This window comes from Impatiens glandulifera, chromosome 7, assembly GCF_907164915.1.
Source record: "Impatiens glandulifera chromosome 7, dImpGla2.1, whole genome shotgun sequence".
In the NCBI taxonomy this organism is placed as follows: Eukaryota; Viridiplantae; Streptophyta; class Magnoliopsida; order Ericales; family Balsaminaceae; genus Impatiens; species Impatiens glandulifera.
This window is the reverse complement of record NC_061868.1, coordinates 36,632,973-36,655,036: the sequence shown is the minus strand read 5'-3', so window position 1 is coordinate 36,655,036 and position 22,064 is coordinate 36,632,973. Positions and strand designations below refer to the sequence as shown.

At 29.7% G+C, this 22,064-nt stretch overlaps 1 protein-coding gene across 1 annotated transcript; it reads right to left on the bottom strand.

Moving 5' to 3' along the window:
* Positions 1-11,203: 11,203 nt before the first annotated feature.
* Positions 11,204-11,966, bottom strand: LOC124910700 (zinc finger protein GIS3-like). Its single transcript, XM_047451380.1, has one exon. It carries the CDS (start codon positions 11,952-11,954, stop codon positions 11,304-11,306), a length of 651 nt encoding a protein of 216 aa, XP_047307336.1. The 5' UTR covers positions 11,955-11,966; the 3' UTR covers positions 11,204-11,303.
* Between the last annotated feature and the right edge of the window lie 10,098 nt (positions 11,967-22,064).

Genomic DNA, 22,064 nt, shown 5'->3' with positions numbered 1-22,064 from the left:
GCCTAATTAATTAAGAAAATGGTAAAAAAAAAACCAACGCACAGGAGTAGTCAGCGTACTCCACTACAACAGAGGAAGCGCACGCCCGCGACACACTGCTCGACTAATGCGCACCTCAACGTCGTTAGCCGAAAATTCCTAGGCAACGACGCATAGACATAATGCTCCGCGTCTGCGTTTTCCCTTGAAACATCATCGTGTCCTTCTGCGATTATCTTCTCCAACGCGACACCAGAAGGATAAGAACAACTGCCTCTGTTGATTTTCCAAAAGTGGAACTCAATCGTTAGTCCACCAAAACGGCTAATTCGAAAGGTGAAATGATCACCCTACCACGGTGATCATTTCTCCTACAAGAATAGGGATGAATCATCCCTATTCCAACCAAGTTGAGGAAGAACAACCAGCATACCATAAATGGATTTTTGCTTAATCAATTCACTTGAAGCCCACAAACAACCTCGGACAGCTATAAATATCCCCTAAATTAATTCAAAGGTAGGAGATCTACTCTACACCTTAAAATCGAAGAAAATAAAAAATACGCCATTAAAACTTTAAGCTTTTAGATTTTTCGAATTTTCTGTTTAAGTCCTTAAAGCTTGGATCTGAGCATCTCAACAGCTTCCCTAAAGATCAAGGAGTGTTCTGCAATCCTTGATAAGGTTTCAATCATCCTCTAATTTATATTTACAGTTTGAATTTGAAAATTTTATATTTCAAATTGCATAAACTTGTATGTTTGTTGTTTATAGTGTTTTATGGTTGGAAATCATTCCTACAATTATTTATAAACTTTTTGGATAAGTTAGAAACAATAAATGAATCTAAAACAGAAAAACACAAATTTGAATTTAAAAAATAAAAAAATGGGTTTGCTGTTCTTGGGTTAATTCTCTTGAATCACAGCCCATAAAACTTCCCAACATGATTGTAATCATGTTGGACAACTATTTGGATCATGTTTAATCTATTCCGGTCATGTATGATCAAAATCAAATAATTGAAAATTTTGAGTTCTTGATTTGGTCAATACGAATATTCAATGTTCTTGTTTTGGTACTGATCAAGTATATAGGATATAAGGAAGCTATTGGGTAGTTCCTTTCTACTCAAAATAACTTTAAAATCAAAAATCTAATTTTGAGCACAAACTGTTTTGAATGATTTGATTATCATCTATGTTGATTGATACCTTGAGATGATGATCAACATGTTTTTGTGAGCTTTGTGAAGTACCCAAGCTCTTGGATAAAAGAATCCAAGCTTAAAAAACAAATTTACGAAACTGCACTTTTGTGTTCTTGAGGACCGAGTGGTCCAACCTAGCACCGAGAGGTTTGACCGATAATCATTGGTCCGGACCGAGACCTAAGACCCATAAATTCAAACCTATGACCGAGAGGTCCGACTGATATTCTTGAGCTGGAAACGAGAGGTCCGACCGATATTCTTGAGTTAGGACCGAGAAATCAGATTGAAGATTTTTACATCCAACCAAGAATTTAAACCTAGGACCGAGGATTCTCAAACCTATAACCGACAAACTCTACGCAAGACCGAGAGGTTAGTCTAGGACCGAGGAATTTCGACCCTAATTGAGAATTCCTAAACCTATGACCAATGAACTTAACCTAGAGCTAGCCTAGGACCGATGGGTTTATACAACCAGACCGATGCTCCTAGTTAAGGACCGAGAGTCCTTAGCACCCAGACCAAGGGACTTCGGCACCCCGATCGAAGATCCCGAGCCTCGATCGAGAGACTCCTCAACCCAGACCGAGGGTATTTAGACCCCGACCGATAAAAACATATCCAAGTCTTAGGACTTCGATACAAAGGCCTATTTGATTCCACTTTTAAAAACCCAAAATTATTTTAATAATTTTGAAACCCCAAATCATTTTATAAAAATCTCAAGTAATTAGAAAATAATTTCAAAATATTTTTGGAATATCTCCACAAAAAAATATTTTTGACTAAGGCTTGTTTGGTGTTTATTTATAAACCCTTAAACTCTTAAAAATGACTTATGTTCTTCTGTTATAATCCTCTATAGTTATCATCAACAACAAATACCAGCATTTAAATAACACTAAAACATAAAAGCATGACTAGGACCAAAAAAATAATTTGTTAAAACTTAAACATTGTACAACCGATTTTCAAAACTCAACTTTATAAATAGAGACTATTTTTAAAACGGGTACGGAGGATGAAGTGCGAAAGCCTTTCCCGAGTATCACTAAACAACGAACTAAAAGAAACTCTGGCCAATACGTTTGTACACGTATTCCACTTTTTTATTGATTTTCAAAAATCAATTGGCGACTCTGTTTTCAAAAATCTTTTAAATTAATTATGATTAATTAATTTAAACAAACGAATTTCTAAAAATTAAATTGTCATTTGATTAAAACGCAAATCCCTATATTATTTAAAATGAAACCCCAAATTAATTATTTTTAATTAATTTCAAAAGGTGTTATGGATCATTTTTTAAAATAATATTTTATTTTAAAAGAAAATTTCTGACACGCAAATTGATGTTGAAATCCTCGAACCTCGAGTTTTTCCCCAAACACTATACTCGAAGGGTTTTTTTGGGGGTTACAACACCAAATTGCAGGTTTGGTGATTTTGATTGGAGCCTTTGTTCTTCGATCCGAAGGGATGATGAACTTTGTCTGAACTCAAGGATCGCTTATAATATCATCCCGATGCATCATTCGATCATGATGATGTCCAAATCAATTCGAATAGTTTTCAAGTAAAATTCGGGATTTCGATTCTTACTATTTAATAGAGAGTAAATAGTTTGTCAATAGCTTTCGTATAATTCATATGATCATATGAAACCAAAACAAGAACATTGTGTCGGAGTTTTAACCGATTCAAGAACTAGGTTTTTCTAGATTTTCGAAAATCTTAATTTTTAAGAAAACATGCTTAAAATCGATTGAAATTGATCCAAAACCATTTCTAACATCATTTATAAGATGTCAGGAAAATTTGCAAACTACAATCCGAGAGTTAGAGCTTAAGAACAAAAACTCAGTTTTGAAATTATATTCGGGTATGTTTTTATTTAGCTTGATTTCCTTGATTTCCTTGAATTAAGTTCAACAGAAAGCTTAAAATGACCTTAACATTGTTTTCAAATCAAGAAATTGAACAATTAAGCAATAATCAAGACTAACTGAACTGAAATATGAAAATTCAAATTGAATTCATAAATTGAATTACAACATGAATGAAAGTGTACAGTGAGTTGAAGAACACTCATGAACTCTTTTAAAAGCTTTGTGATTACTCAGAACTGAGTCTTAAGGCCTTACACATGATTTCAAAATTTTCAAGAAAATATTAAAATTTTTAATGGCGAATTTTATGTGAAGTGGATTGAGGTATTAAGATTCTGATCTTTGCCTTCGCTTTGTTTAAGGAGAGCTATTTATAGCCAAAATGTAGTTCATTGATCAAATGGATCGAATTTCAGACAAAAGGTCATTAATGGCTTTTGTCTATATTCGATCGTTCCTTTTAGATTAGGGCATCATTGTCTCTATACTTGTAAACGAAATGATCCTTTGAATCACTACATTTGGTTGAGTATATGCCAAGTTCCACTTTTGAAAAATTAAAAGTATCGGTTATATATATATATATATTTCAATATTTGATTTATTTATTCTTATTATTATTTTTAAAAATATATATTTATAAATTAATAAATAAAGAGAAAAAATTTAATAAAGAAATAAAGAAAAATAATAAATGACGAGAAGAAAGATAAATTAATAATGGTCATGTTCGAGAATTTTTTGTCCCGAACATGACCATGTTTAAAATATTTATTTATTTATATTTTTAAATTTGAACATGGACTTTTTTTTTAATTTATTAATTTTAGTATGATTTTTTATTTTCATATATATATATATATATTATCAAATATAATATATAATTTTAAATATATATATTTATATCTTTTATTTTTTATTTTCTTTATTATTACTCAAAAAAATATGTAAATAATAAAATATGTATAAATATATATTTATAAATGAATAGATAAAAGAGAGAAAAATAATAAATGATGAGAAAAAAGAGAAATTAACAATAGATAAATAGATAATTTTTTTTCCAAGAAAATTGCCATATTTGAGATGTTGGACTAAACATGGTTATGTTCGAAAATTTTGTGCATGTTAAGTAATTTTTATTACGATCAACCCAAAATGTTATTCCAACCATGGCTTTTTTTATTTTTTTTTTTTATAATTTTTTTTTTTAATTTCTCTTTTCTGCAAATGGTATGTCACGTCATATTTGTGGTATTACTTTCGTTGTTTATATATTCGTTACCTCCCCCTAATTCAATTATTTATAATATGACATTTTTTTTATTTTCTTTGTAAGGTTACAAGATAAACTTAGATAGCCACTTTTTAGACAGAATGAGAACTGGCATGAAAGAAATTAGCTAGCCTCTCTTTTAATAAAATTGAAATTAAGTCAAATTAAGTCTGTGATCAACTAATATGGAATTAATATATATATTTATTATTATTATTATTTTGTTAGAAGGTTGAAAACTAACTTGCCTTGTAGTTATAATATTCCATATTTTAACTTAAACTGTTCTAAAGAAAAATTGAACTCAGTGAATTTTTTATTTTAAAAAAAAATTATAGAATGAATATTAACCACCATTTTCTTGATTTTATGACTATGAACCATCACTATTTTTATAATCACAAAAAGTAGTTCAATTTTTTCTAAATTAAAAAAAAATATATATATTTGTAATCAAAATATTGGGACTTAAAAAAAGATAGTAAAAGATAATATGAGAATAACATGGGCCGAATGGCTGTCAAGTCACATGAAATAAAATAAAATAAAGCCAGCTTAAGACCCAATAGACTAGGAAAGCCCATGATCTTAAAGAAAAGCAAAGGATATGAGACATATGCTTGTAACAAATTAACTTTTGTGTAATAAAAGATTTTTTTTCTTCTTATTATTAATATTATATATACACTTTACTTTTTATTTTTTTTATTAGAGAAATGACTTAAGATCTTTATTAAAATATTCAACAATATAATGGTTGAGTAAAATAAAACTTTGACTCAACATATTCGAAATTTTAAAAAAGAATTAAATATTTACATAGAAATTTTCTTTCCTTTCGTCTCCTAAAATTTTCTTGTTACATATGAATTAAACTATTTTGTGACACTTTGATGGTTGAAACTCGACAACAATCGAATCGGAGCTCTAGTTGAAGTTCTGTAATAAAACTCAAATAGTTATTCGAACCGAGCAACTTAATTACTTCCCATCAAATGGTTTGGAAACCATGACAACCAGATGGGATGGCTTGTAACTTGTAAGTTGTATATGATGAAGCCAACATAACCTACAAAGCCTTATTGTTGTCCTCCTATCACATTTACATGGGATAATGCATAGTAGATCATTTTAAAAGGGTTAAAGTTGGAGCCCAAGAGTTGAGACCAACAAACCAAAATATGTTGAACTTCTGAGTTTTCCCAAACAGGTCCTATACATTGGAGAAAGAGATCATAAAATTTTTGGGTTGTGACTTGTGAGCTCTATAATTGAACTCAACCTTAAACATTCTTTACACACATAGGAAGAAGTTGAAAATATGCATAGATTTGGAGTTTTTCTAATTGGTCACCTTTTAAAGTGTTCTTCACTCCATGGCCGACAAGAAACAACTTATGGAACTAAAATATCTTAGTAAAAGAAAAGCAATTTAGACTCCACCACCACCATGAACCCCAATTTCTTTCTATTAATATCTTTAATATACAACTAGTACATTCTAAAATAAATGTTACAAAAAAAAAATCAATCAGACTGACTTAATGTGGCCCTGGATAGGATACCAAATCCAGGCAAACTCTGAATGCATGAAAGGACATTCTGATTCTACTATACAAACGCATAGTCACTCTATTTATAAATTTTGACAATCAAATGAGCCCCAGAGAAAATACAGGTCCTCAATTACTTAATTATTCATAGTTGTAAGATTTTCAGCAAATTTCTCTGTGACCATATTTAATATTGATCTGTCAATGGACTCCATTTTCTTCTGGTCCTACAAATTCTGGGTTTTCTTAATTAAGCTGCTTATGTTATAAAGAAAATACTGAAATAAGTTTTGATACTTTATGTGATCATACTAAGACTAAAAAAAAGGTACTGTCGGCTGATGAGAAAGAGAGACGAGGTATTAATTAATGATCTTATTCGGTTTAAAGTGAAGTTGTTAAGATTTTTATTCTCAATCTAAATACAGTTGAAGAGTATTTTAAATTAATCTTCAGCGTGAATAATGTTCATCCAAAATGCTAAATAATTAATCTAACATAAATTAAGCAACTTATTCATATCTTTAACAAGAAGTTAGTTCTTTTGAACATCTTAATAAACACACTAATAAAAGTGACCTCATTGATACTAATTAAGCATCCAATGGTGTTTTAATAATGTTATTTTGTCGCGTCATATATATATATATATATATATATATATATATATATATATATACTTAATACCGATAGTTTAACTATCAATTTTAACAGTTTAACGTGAATATATATTTGTTTTGTTATGTCTAAGCATTACTACGGTCTTTTACCATCTTCATTAAGTTTAACAAGTTAAATTATGATGATTGTAATTCAACTATAACAACATATAACAAATACCACTTTTAAGTTAATTGTCTTTCTCTACTAGAAATTGAACTTTATTTGATGGAGTTTTACTCTTTGAGAAGGAGGACGACCTCCTAACTTCTAAGCCTGTCTTTATAGGACAGCTCCGGTTTATCGCCCAATAAGACCTCTAAAAACTGGCCGCATGAATGGAACAGGTGATTTTTCGCCTTTTCCTCAAAAGAAAAGTTAAAACTCCTCTATAGAGATTTTCAGGACGGTTTGTTTCCCTTTTATTGAGACATTATTTGTTAATATTAACATCCATCAAATGTTTCAAGTATTAGAGTTTGTTCTCTTCTTCTCATGAATCAATCACTTTTAATATACCTTGTAATTTATTATCTAAACTCCTTCAATTTGTCAAAAGGTTCCTTTTTAAGAAACTACATTTTTTTTCCTTAAACAAATCCTTAGTACACAATGTCTCCAAAATCCAGCATCCATCATCATAACAATATTGCCTATTTTCACTGGGACATAAATCTTCCCCTTTATGATCTCTCTTTGTAACCCAACAAATGTCACAAAAATCTTCAAAAGGGACACGTACAAATCTTCACTTACCCTGTATTCTTTCTCCTTTTGATTCTTTCTTGCAACACTCATTATATGCTCAATATCTGATAATTAACTATATTATATTGTCCACATCTACATATTTTGACTGATCTGATTTGTAGGATCTTATATAATTTTTTGAAACACAATGTGGATCTTTACATGATAATATACTACAAATATTGAAACAGATTGTTTATTTGGAACATACATTATTATTATTATTATTTATGTCGTTTTCCCTAGCAAATCTAAAGGTATTTTTATTTAAAACTTGAGGGACTTTTCATTTGTTCACGATGTATTTGAAGGTAACACTTTTATGATAAAAACAAACAATGAATTATGATAGAGCTAACATTTTGGATGTCATGTTTCTCTGAGTCAAAATAATTTTTGTTAACAAGAAATTTTGGAAAGGAGAAGTGATTTTTTTTTATCCATAATTGAAGCATTTGTGGAATCATTATGACTCCATCCAATATATTTGTTTTTTTAGATGGAGTCTAATTGATGGTGAGATTCCAATTTACAATAGTTGTAAATTTAGGAACTATTGTTAATATGTATAATTTATATTCAGTTGTTATGTTGAAAACTCTTATGGTTGAGGTTTGGAGTTTTGAGCTGAAATAGATGAATTTGAAAAAGAATATATATATATATATATATATATATATATATATATATATATATATATATATATATATATATATATATATATATAATTAAATTATTTTTATTGATGATTTTGAATGAAAAAATGTTACATTATAGTAAGTCGTATATTTCACAAAAATATTGAATTCACGATTCAATTACTTTTACATTGTCAATGGATGACTAGTATGTAGAGTTTTTTTTTTTTTGAAGTATAACCGAGATTTACTAGGTGAAGTCCGAGTTTTTGGGTAATTTCTGAAAAGTATGGATTGATATGAATGATAGGATAGACGTACATATTTGGGTTACCATACATTCCGATCGTCGAACTTTCAATGATTGTAGTTGTCCGATGCGTATAATTCATAATATTATTATTACGACGCTTTCTGAGATTAGTTTCGGAATGTCGGTCGAAGAGTTAAGTGTTTTTTAGAATCTTTGAGTTCGACACCCTATTAGGTAACTTATTTGTAATCTTTTCTTATTTCATGTTACTTTTTATTTTTGTATTGTCATTTATATTTTAAAACACTAGTTCATCTAAATTAATATTTGTACTAGATATTTGATATAAAAAAACAACTTTATTCACAATTATTTTGTGTGAGCTTAGTTTTCAGTGTTTCCAAAAAAAGGTTCATTGCAAAAATAATAATTATTATAATGTGTCAACTATTGAATGAATCTTACTTATGGTAATATTAATTTATTTTTTTGGGCCAGATTTGTTACTTGTGAAGGTATTTTAATTTTCCAACATAAAGTAAAACAAGGGTTTCCTTTTTTATGCTAAGAAAATAAGGCCTTTTAGGTGAAACAATATATTATTAGCATTAAACAATCTTTTGTCCATCCAATCAAAATCTAGCCCTCCATGTCCAAGGATGGAGGGGAATTTGGTTAGCATGTGATCTGGCCCACAATAACCAACCGTGAGTCAAGATCTAAGGGTGGTGATAATATTGAATTTGTGATCTTGGTTAGTTGAGAATTTGCTGTATATCTCTAATGAAAATGATGTCTTAAACAAAAAAAAAAACATAGTTTCTCTTTATTCTTTAATAATTCAGCCTTAAATAATAATAGTTCCACCACTAATAATAGAATTATATATGTATCTGCATGGGATCTCTCTTTAACATTTAATTAATGTTTTATATGTGTAGTACTCCTCCATAATTAAAATAATTCATGTTTCATAATTGCATTGATTAAATAAATAAGCAAACACCCATGACCTTATATTATTTGATTAATTAAACATATCTTAACCCTATTTAATTACTTAATTATAACTTATAAGTTTGGATCACACTAATCATTCTTTAAGATTTGTTCTTTTATTTCAAATTATAAAACTAGAGATGAGATCTGATCATAACTTTTGGTTTATTTTATTCTTTTTAAGAAGAAAATAAAAATACAAGCAAACATAAAAAGTAGCAAGAACTAAAAAAGAGTAAATCAACTATGAGTCAATGGGATCAAGTATGTCATGATAAAACATTCAAATAATCTAAATTGAATTTGTTACCAAAACATCTGAATAGTTAATAAAATAAAAACACCATAACCAAATGTAAAAAATAATAATAGAAATTAAAGAATATCAGTCTTTATTACTTTTATTTTGTTTGGAAAGTTCATTGTAAACATGAAGATAATGGAGTCCAGATCTGTTGTCCCAGAGTGGGACAACAACTTTGTGTCCCATAATCATATCGTTTTAACATTCTTTTTAATTTTTAACTTGATGCAAATTAAAAATTAAAAAGAATAAAACAAAATTAAAAGGTTAAATGATGTCGTTTTGATTTTGATTGTGGGACACAAAGTTTCTGTCCCATGGTGGGACAGCAAATCCGAACTCAAAATTAAAAGGAATGTTAAAACGATATCGTTTTGGTTGTGGGACACAAAGTTGCTGTCCCACACTGGAAAGTAGATCCAGACTCCACAAAAGGAATGCAATAATTCTGTAAAAAAAATAAAAATATCCATCACTAGGCTTCAACAAATAGATCTCAATATGATGAAAGTGAAGTTTTTCATGACTTTGAAGTTAACAAAATAGCTAAAATTTGAATTAGATGTCTTTTCTCTGTACTGAAAACATTGAAATTTCATGATTATCTTTTTGATTTTACCCACTTCATTGATTTTGTTATCTAATTGTATATTCTATCATATTGAATTTTCTCAATCGTTTTAATTATTATTTTTTTGGTAACATTTTAACTTCTCGTTTAAATTAATTTTGTAACAATTCACTAATGCCTAAGAAGTTAACAAAATAATCTTTACCACTATAGTTCTTAACTAAACAATACCGTTAACAGTTTAATCCTCAACATCATAATAACATAACCATAAAGTTATGCATTTTGTACCATAATTTTGTGACATCCTCAAAAATGTGTATAATTGTGTTTTGACCTAATTTTCTTTGTGGTCAAATGTTCAAGGTTCAAATTTGAAGGGGTAAAGCCATCTCATTAGATGCTTCATTGCCTTAAAGATTGCAATTTTTTTACAGAAAACTTGAGGCTAGACTCGGTACAAAGTAACAAAGAAAACAATTATGAAATTGAATTAAAAAAGACTTGGTCAACTAAAACAAATTAGACTAGAACTAATTAAAGCCAAAGATACACAACTCATAGGAATGAGTCCTGCTAAGGCTACACATAGTGCTGTATTTTAATTTGATTTTTTTTTAAATAGTCATAAAGCCTTTTTATTTGATATAATATATATATATATATATATATATATATATATATATATTAATATAATATTTTAAATAGTTGTAAATGCTATTTCCATATGAACTAAGTACATTTCCCGAGGACTTGTAACAATTTGGGTTCTTTTTAGGATTTTTAGGGATTTTATAAATAAATAAATAAAATCTTATTTTGATGAAAAAATATGTTATTCGGGTTTTTTATTTATTAAATTACTGTAATGTCCATTTGTATTTAAAAATAACTTTTTTAAAGATAAATTAAGAGTATTTTAATATTTTTGATGATAAAATTAGTGATTTAATAGTTAGAATATAATAATATGAAAGAAAGAATTTATAAAAAATAGAAAAAATAAAATAAAAAATTCCAAAATGAAACGACTCTACCAGTATAAATATATATGAAGCTAAGATTGGAGTTTAATTAAATTTACTTTTTGTGAAAATAAAATAAAAAAGTTTACTCAAAATACATTTCTTTCTCAGTCAATGAGAATATATTCCTCCAGGATAATAAATACATATCTGAAACCATTTGACCCAAAATATGAGCCGACCCGAAACCCTCACGGCTCGGCTGGCGCAAGGCTTAAATGCAAATCCAAGCCGACAGCTTCATCAAACATGGGCCCACCTTTCCCCTTAGAAAACCTACTTAACGACGACGACGTACCTCTTACCTCCACCGTGGAAGATCTCGCCGTAAAACCCAACCCGGGCAATTCAACTCCGACGCCGTAGGTCACGATTCCGTTAGTCGCAGGTGGAAACACGCAACCGTGAGACACATGAAACGGTGGGACTACGGCTGGAGAACGAGGGACATATACCCACGACGGAGTCGTCGCCGTCGCCGCCGCCGCCATCGGGACGGCCGGAGATAGGAGGTGATGCGGCGGTGCGAAGGAGGAGACAATAGGGTTTCGTGTGTATGACATCTGCATGGCGTTTCGAGAGGCTTGTAATTGGGCTCTCTTGAGTTGTTGTCTCTCTTTTTTATGGGCGTTTTGATGGCCGCCAAGAGCTTGAGAGTTAACAAATTCCCTGTAACAATACTGACACTCGTATTTCCGGCTTTCTGATGAAGAACCGGAAGAGATTTTAAACGAATCGGAATGGTCAACGTTAAATCCGAAAAGTTTTAAGGGTCTATTATTGGAAGTAGGGATAATATTAATGGTATTGCTTGACTTGTTTAGATACTCCACTTCTTCCATGGTAATATGAAAGAGAGATTGAATTATCAAATGTGTGTTAAGGAAGAAGGATGATGGCATATGAGTGGGAGCTTATTTATAAAGAGAGATGAATGAGTTTAAAAATGGTTTGCGGACATCCCAAGGAAGAAAAAATGAGTGTTAATGTAGGAACATGACCCAAAAACATCAAGGACCCAAAGGGATTTCATTTGTCTTTTTCCATCATATAGATGATTAATTAATTCATTCATTATCTCTTAATTTTTTTTAAACTAATCTCATAGTACTATATATATTTATATATATAACTCCATGTACATTAGAAACAAAAAAAAATACCCTCAAAATTAGTATGATATGATTAATTAATGCATTTGGTTAGACTTACTAGTTTATTGTAAATTTTAAAAGATTTGGATACATTAAGATTTAGTAGGTGATAGTTTGTTTTTATTGGGTGTGATTAAGCCCAATACAACCCTACATAGATCCGTTCTTGTATTTGATAACGTCCTATATATCTTTGATTAGTTATATGGGTCATGATTTGTGGAACCACCTAGGACGTAGAATGCCTTCTCTTAGGTGTACACTTTGATTGATAATGAGGAAGAACAAATGATGGAAGGAAAGAAAATCGAAAATGTCTCACTTAATGATCAAGATAATTCATCTAAACAAACCCACCTAAGTGAAGTCGATCTTCATTGAGACATTACATGCCTGAATCGAACCAAACCATAAGAAAATGAGCATGAGCACCCAAAAGAGTTGAAGATTAATAAATCAAGTAGTGTTAATTAACTACCTAGGAAGGTTCAAAGAGAAAAGTATAATATGATAACTTCTGACAAATATATATATACTTAAGTGGATTTGCTAACCTTGAAATGGAGCATTGAACATAGATGTGTGAAGGTTATTTAAGACCATTTAAACATTTAATTTTTCCTTCATAGATGTCATTATTGTTGTGCTACATTAATTTGTGACAACTCTTGATGTGACTTGCAATGTATTTATGTGGTTAATCAAAGACAAAATAACTTTAATGTTTTTACGAAAATATTTGTTTTTATATAATAAAAACAAAATGGCCTAACTCCAAGGATTTCAAATAGCTGGCCAACATATATAAGAATAATAATAGTTTTAGAAAAGGTTACTATTTTACTTCCATTTGTGCAAAAGATAGTAACATAGTAAATTAATGTGAAGTGAAAAAGGTGTAATGAATTGATGATGGGTGAATAAAATGATCCATGCGAGTGAACAAATCCATAGGTAGGGTGGAGGTGTTTGTAGGGTGGTTGAACCATCAAATGAATGATTGCATTTGTTAATGTTTTTGAACAAACACTTATTTGTCTTCTTGCTCTTTCTTGCTTAGCAATTACATGTAGAGTGGCAGAAGAGTAACAAAATATCTCACCCATCTTATATTGCACAAAAATCGATTAAATGTTGTACTAGTGCTATATATGTCTTACATTATACAATCATAGTGGTGGGGCTAGAGCCTAGAAGTCTCCTTTAACTATTGGTTTAACTTCAACAATTCCCTTAAAGTCTTGGGATTGAATTGACCTGTCCATATAATTAATTACCTATGATCAGATCGATTAAAAGCTGCATTCTTTATTATTGATGGATCAACTCGATCTCTTCTTTCCCTATCTCTCTATATGTCCTATAGCTATGATCAGTTCTATACACACCACTTAAATTGTTTCTCATTCATTAGCTCAATCACACTCATTCTTACATTATACTTACAAATTTGAGAAAGAAAATTAAGTAATAGAACATTGTGGGGATGAATTCTAACATCCTAACCAAAGGGGGGTCTTTTATGTCCTTAACAATGGCTAGGAAACAAGAATATTTAAATCTTACATCTTTTTTCAAGACAATAGTTTTATTATAGGTAGTGAAATTGTCTTTTAAGTATATGTCCAAACCCTAGTTGTCACTTTTGAAAACTATATCCAATTTATTTTGGAAATTTGACATCTAATGTTCTATCTTGCGCACGTACTTTGTGACTAGCGTCGTTGCCCACATGTTGTTGTCCCCTCCTCGTTTTGAAAACGTTTGAACCACTTCCACACTAGAGCTCTATTGAACCCCACATGATTCTTCATTCTCAGACTAACTTGCAAACAACTTTTGACTAGATGAATCACATCCTTGAATGATTTGTCCTTGGTCCACAATAAATTTGTGATAAGGCACTTCATTATGTTTGTTATCGCCTTCTTCGGTATTGTAAATAGATAGATTATTAAGATAGGAAGTGACAAAATGTCAAGAATTAATTGTACATCTTGAGATTTTTTTTTAATAAACAATATGGTAAACATAAAAATTAAATCTATCCTGAAAAAATCAAACTAGTTAGGTAAATGTCATGAGTTAAATAAATTATAATCAAACATGAAAAGAAAATTTGGATTATCCTCCTAGGAAAGGTAACCGCATGTTCTAATGGTCCCAACTCACAATCATCACATTATAATCATTCCTTTGAGAAAAAATGTGAAGACCAAGAAGAAAACTTACAATGTCTTCGATGGCTATAACAATTTGTTGAATGACAAATTGTTGAAAAACACCTTCAATCCATTTTATTAATGAACATATTCCTACTATATTAATGTAGACAAAAACATGTGAAATTATATGTGCAATAACTAAATTTATCGAAAAATTTAGGTGATGCCCTTTGGATTGGAGTTGTGACTTTTGACAATTTAATAACATTTAAATGTACGATGAAGTAGGTTTCAATTCTTTAAACACAAGTTTTGATTATTGAGATGATATTGCTACAACACATGAACTCAATGCAATCATTGGAAAGTTGTCTTATGAAAACATAATTTATTTATGACATGGGTTAGAATTAGATCTTGTATATTTTGTTATCAGAAAATAGTTGCAAGTGAATTGGATGCTTTTAACATGTGTTTTTGTACTGGTTAATGACATTTGTCGGATTGATGAGGGAATTTGGGACTAGGACAACCCAAAAGAATTAGTTTGCACTAAACTGATTTTTAATGAGTTTTATGGTTTGTTTGCGATTTTTGCAATTAAATAAACAAATGAAAAATGTTTTATCTTATAAAAAATATGGGAAAAGTACATAAAAAAAAGTTTTTGTATCATTTGTAATGTTACTCCAACTTTTAATTAATACAATTAATGTTTCAATAAAAAAAAAAAGAGAGAGAGAAAATATCCACTCCATCATAAGGGGCATCTATCATCTATGATGATATATTTTCTTTTAAAGGCATCATGGATGAGACCCTAAAGGAAGATTGTGATTTGTGACAAGATAAATGGGGTCCAAAAACGTCTCATGTGAAGAAAAGTGAGGAGAATGAATAAATGCATGGAGAAGAATATTCGTCAACCTTGAGAATTCTCCATATGAATTATGCCAACCTATATAATATCTCCATTCAAAGTTGTTATTATTAATAATGCACATTGACTGAAAGTTTCGAGGTTTATAATTATAACATCTTAGATGTCTAACTCCTAAAATGAATATTACATTGGCCACTATAACTAAATATCAAAGACACTTGTCTCCCATTCAGAGGCAAAAAAATATTAATGGTATATGTTCCAACATTTCGTTCATAATATATATTATTGAGATGGTTGTAAAGACCAAAGTATTAATTTATTGGATGTTGGTGATGTATGCTAGGCTTGAATGAAACTCCATCAACTATGTTTTAAGAAAAGTGAAATTATGGACTAGGTTATGTCGTTCGGCTAGGTGACTTGAGTAGGAAATATAAGGTGTTTTTAAGCGGGATTTCAGATCAAATCTAAATACCTAGTCCCAAGATTTTATGCTTAAGTTGCTAAGATCGAAACTACTAGCTTGGTTCTTAGAGGAATGTTTTGTTACAGGTGAACTAAGTTAGGCCTGATAGTATCATTAGAGATGAGTGTCGCACGTGTTCCTCCTCTAATTAATCCACACGAGCCCGGTTAGATCTCATTACCCACTAGTAAAAAATGTTAAATTACCGAGGAGGTTCAACGAGAGCGGTTAGATACTCTCGGTTAAAATTTGAATTCCGAGAGCATTACCTTCGAGCCCGGTTAGATCTCATTACCTTCCTTTCTAGGAAGAAAGGACTAAGGGGAAGCAATGTCTATTGTTTGATTAAAAAGATTGATAGTGTCTTTCTTTCAATAATTTTAAAAGTTGTATTTCTTTATTCTCTTAATTACTTCCCATAAAAGCAATTATTTATATATACATATTTTTTATATGTGTCTTTTTGTTATATCTTTTGGTTTCATTATCAAAAGTTTTGGTCTCAATATACTAAATATTTAAAAAGAGAATATTAAAATATTGTAAATATTTTTTTAATTAACTTTTTATAATAATATTTCATAAATAAGATAAGATCTTAAATACCGTATATAATCAAACTATTTAATTATATATTATTTATTTCATAAATAAATAATATTCTTTTAAAATATTAATTCTATAATTAAACTCTTTTAATTATATATATTATTTTATTTCATAAATAAATAATATATTTATTATTAATAATATATATTATATTTATTAATAATTAACCATCATTTCTTTAATTTAATCTATCAACTCTGTATGACTTTACAAGACCCAATTATAATAGTTATAGGTTTACTCTATTAATTGTAGTTGACTTGTAGTAAAACACTACCACTCTTAAAATAATTGCATTAAATTATTTCTAATAATTATCTTATCCAAAATTAGTTATTACACGTTAAATTAAAAAACATAACTCATTCACTTTACATGTGGATATAAAATATCGAAACGGTCGACACACAACAATGTTGTTGTGGGGAATGAGGTATCTGGTCTTCTAATCTCACATATTACACCTGGATTTTGATGTTTGTTATTATTTTGTTGCGACGATTTATTGTATCCTTTAATTCTCTGGGGTTGTGTATTTGAGTTTATTTTTTAATTGGATAAGTTGAGATAATCAACTCCATAACTTATTGATATATTTTTGAATAAATTTCACAATTTTATTATAATCTTTGCGATTAAAATGATTAATGTTGTGAAATGAGTTATCAATGGATTAAAACACTTTTTATTATTTAAAAAAAAAAGTTGAATAGGATGGCAATTTGGTGAATAAATAAAACATGGTGGGCAGATTGGAGGAATAGTGTCTCCCTCCTATTTTGTTCAATATTGTAGCGAAGAATGGAAAATAATTAAGATGGTTGAAGTTTCAGGTGTTGTTAGAATAGGTCCCACTCGTTACGTGCTGATGATGATTTATTGTTTTACCATGTTTGCGTGATTCACGTTCAATTCAATTCCTATCATTATTAGTTTTTCTTTGGGATCAGATCTCCCAAAATCTTACTTTTTTTTCATAAATAAATTAATAAAGTTGTAAGAATATTGGGTCAATTTCAATAACTCTCCCATTGTTTTCATCAAAAACTCATAATTTAAGTTTATTTAATTAAACATAATTTCATTCATTTCTTATAATCACATATTAAATAATTTATTAATTAAAATATAAAAATACATTTTCTTTTAAAACTATATATTTGTTCATATACATATTTAAATGATTCATTAAATATTAAAAAATATAAATTATTTAAACATACTGAAAGATAAAGAAACAAATAATGATGGTAGGCCAAAGACAAAAAAAAATTAACAAGTACGAATGGTCTTAAAAAAGGGCACAATCGACTCCACGGGCTTTCCGAAACGAAACTTAGATGGTGTATAATAATGACGTTATAATATGCATTGGTCGAAACTAAGATTGGTGTATGATGTTAGACCTGTCATATTTGTTGTCTCGATCCAAATTTCCCAACTATCGAGAGACTTAGACATCACCCACATTTTAGTCATGTTTCAAAAATGACTCAAAATACACGTCACCCCACAAAAATGTAGAGAAATGTGAGATGCCGATTCAACCTCCATATAGAATATCCGACAACAACTCATCATAATATAACATTTTTTCATATATATTATCCGTCAAATGAGATCTTAGAAGGAATATTGGATTCCCAAAATTTCTCCCAATAATAATCGTACGGAGATGACTCTACATACAAGCCACATCGTCGGGCGAGCCTACTATAAAATATAAAACACATGAAAACATAATATCATGTATGGTCAATTTAACATCTATACGCCCCACCATGATCAAAACCCTAATATAAGAGGAGCTCTTCATGATGTTCAATCTCATTTTATATTTGATGCGAATAGAAAAACTACTAGTATGATGATTAAACATATCCTTAACAATGGAATTCCCGCAAATGGCAATGGAGGTGAGCTCAGGAAATGTCAAGACGAGACATTTAACCCTACATCGAACATCATCTCATAAGCTAGTTAAGGCCTCTTCCCCCATAGTGAATCTAGATTGCTCGCGATAACTCTTACATAAAGAATATATATTCCACTCCAAATGCTACAACATGCAGAATGATTAAACTTTTTGGTGAACTATCGAAACCAATTATGATTCCGAAGACTATCCGATTCAGAAGCAAATTACTACACCATTTTGAGAGAAGAGTTTTATTAAAGGAAACAAGATCCTAGATACTCAAACCCCTTGAACATTGTATCGTTTGACCTTATCCCAACTGACGAAATGATTGAATGAGAAATTAGACTATTCCAAAGGAATTTACACATAATTCTATTCATTTTTACTGGCACACTTTTGGAGAGAACGAATAAAGAAATCACATAGGTGGACATAAAGGTCAAATCACTCTTAATGAGAACCAAACGACCCCATTTGAGATCAGTTTAGTTTTTCAAATTTATAATTTACCTTCCATATTAGTGATGATCATGTCTTAAGAGGTTTAGAACAAATTTTAACACCCAATGACATACCAATATATAATGACGGGAGGACATCAATACTGAAACTTAAAACATTGGCAAGCCTTGTTCTTCTCATCAACGAAACAATTCGAGAAAAAATAACAAATTTACTAATATTAACTTGTTGGCAAGAGTAGTTAGAATAGTCAAATGCTATCATTAAGGTGCTTGAAATTCATGTAAGTGGGTTGAATCATGCATAACGAATCATTGACAAAAATAAGATGAGATATATAGATCACAGTTCTCATTGCTCCACAATTCACGCCACGGAAAAGCCCTATATTTTCTAAGAAAATATCATTTTTGAAAGAGCTTCCATGAAAATGACGAATAAAAAATTAGATAACTGATTACTCTTCTAGAGCCCCGAGAGCTATCAAAAAAACAATTAGAACTCTCATTTATAATAATAGATAATTTGGTCGTCGAGACACAAAATTTTATCTAACCAATCCATTTTTACCCATTCTTATTATGCCCATTACATTAAATAGAAAATCTCAATTGACGTGAACATAAACCTTTTTAATACCTTGTTTAACAAAAGCACATTTATCGTCTCCCGAATTAGTCGAGTCAATACATTCGTTGGCAATTAATATATCATCAAAGAATTGTTGTTCCTAAATGAACGACATTTTATTCTCAAAGACGACCGTTCCTAGCACCCCACGAAGTCTATTAGTAAGATATTTTGACACGATCTTATAAAAGGAAGAAACCAAACTTATTGGCTTAAACTTCTTCATATCAATAGTCCTTGGAGCCTTGCGAATGAGACAAATAAACTTCTATCAAATAATGAGAAACGGTATAAGTGGTTGATAACTTCCATAATATATTTATTAAGAAAAGGCCACGTATTCTTAAAGAAAGCCAAAGTAAATCATCGTACTCCGGAACCTTATCGCTACCACACCCTTTAATAGCCTCCTCGACTTCCACCACCGTAAATCGAGCTTTTAAAATCTCCTTTTGTACCAAGTTAATGGAGTCGAAAGTGATGTCGTTCAATTTAAGTATGTCCTTATATGGCTCTTGAAACAGACTTTATAGAGCTCAGCAATACTCGTAGAGATGACTAACTTACTTTCATGAATAACACTTTGAACAAAGATTGAATTAATCGTGTTAGTTTCTAGCTTGTGCTAAAGAGATCCCGTGAAAAACTTAGTATTATTATCCCGGCTCTAAGCCAAATAGTCCTACCACATTAGTGAGCCCCGATTTCCTCGTTCTTACACAATGCAATCAAATCACTAACCATGTGAATTCGATAACTAACATTCTCTGCATAGAGATCCCGAAACTTATCAACTCCATCAATGACATTAATCTCACTATATAAGGCCTTGATATTGGTACAAAATATAGCATGGTCTTCCACAAACCAACTTTTAAGAAATTTTCGAAGATTTCTTAACTTCACAAAGATTACACCAAGATTTCTTAGTTGACGGGAAACACGTTGACATTTGGCTCACATACCAAGATTGCACACACGATATAAAGCCATCCCTAATTAGGCACTTATTCTCAAATCTAAAAATATAATTTTTCCTTGTCATCACTCTTCGTTCAACCTTTTTTAAATAAAACGATATTTATTTAAAAAAATTACCGAACAAGCTTTTAACGCTAGTTTCATTTGGGTTTTTCGGGAATTTTTATCTAATATTTAACTATTATTTTATATTGTTTTTAATCATTAAATCACTCAATTTATTAATAAAATATTAAAATATTATTATTTTGTTTTTCAAAAATTAAAAAAAAAATGTTTTTTTATAATAATTTATCAATTAAAAACTCAAATAATGGACTTTATTTTATTAAATAAGATTTTGAAAAATTAATCATTAAAAATCCTCAAATAACCAACATCAAACAAGTTCTTAGGGTTTGAAACATTTGTTTTATTGATGTTATGCAAGTTGTTTCATTTTCTTTCAATTATTATTATTATATAACTTTATATATATATATATATATAAAGTGAAATGGTTTTACCTATCCATCTTACCATAAAAGTGATGTCTACCTTGATTAAAATAACATAAATACAAAACAAATTATGGTAGGTTTAAATAAACAATATCAAAATACAAGAGAATGAAAAAACATATAAAGAACTAACTAAACAAACTACAAGTGTCCCTTGAAGTCAAGTGATCAAATCGGATGAGTTAGGTTCATCGTCCCCACTAACATGCTTATAGTGTTCCTTCCTTTTATGCAACATTCAGGTCAAGCCTGTGAAATAATAATAAAAAAAATCATTTAAAAAAAGATTCTCAAAATCCTCCCATTAATTATTCATGAAACACTGAAGTCTTTTCATTGGAAGGAAAAACACATCTTCTTTACCAAAATAATATTATATACATCATGCCTTATATATGAGATCATGAACAGTTAAGCTTCATTTGAAGGCTAATTAATATTAAATCTGTATAAAAAATTAAGAAATCTTAATTAAACTGATATTTACTTCCGGACGAAGATAGTAATTAATCAATCTGCCGGGGTGAAAAAGGCATGATCGACGTCAATATTTGAAAAATGATCATGCACCATACATAGTTAACAAAGGGGGGCCACAATGCATTGATTTTGAGTAATCTAATCATGTAGGTTCTTAGAAAATCCAAAAATTATGATGATAGTAGATTTATCTAGGTTAGAACTTCTTAGATTAGTAATCCACTTAAAATAAAGCCTTGTTTGTTTAATTTATTGTTTATATCAAAATTGATTTGTTTAAATTTTGCTTTTATAACTTGTTCATCCAATGAGAAGCGAATAAAGAAGACAACGCTTTTTAGGAACAAATAGAGGACAAATCCTAAACTTAAAATATATCGTGAAATAAAAAATTAAAAAGAAGGTGATTTGATATACTTTTTTTTGCTTAAAGCTACCATTACCGATAATATTCTTCTATTTTTCAACATTTCAAAAGGAAATAGAAGTGGACACACCACGAGAAACATAACAAGGTAACCCTCTTAAAAATTATATTTTTCAAAATCTAGTGAGTTAAAAATTGAAGGATGAAATGCTGTTTTGGAGGGTAAAAATGTCAACAAAATTAGGAGGACAATTATTAGAACAACTTATTTTCTCTCTTTGTACTGTCATTTTTACCCCCTCTAACTAGCTAGGGTATGTTGATAACACAT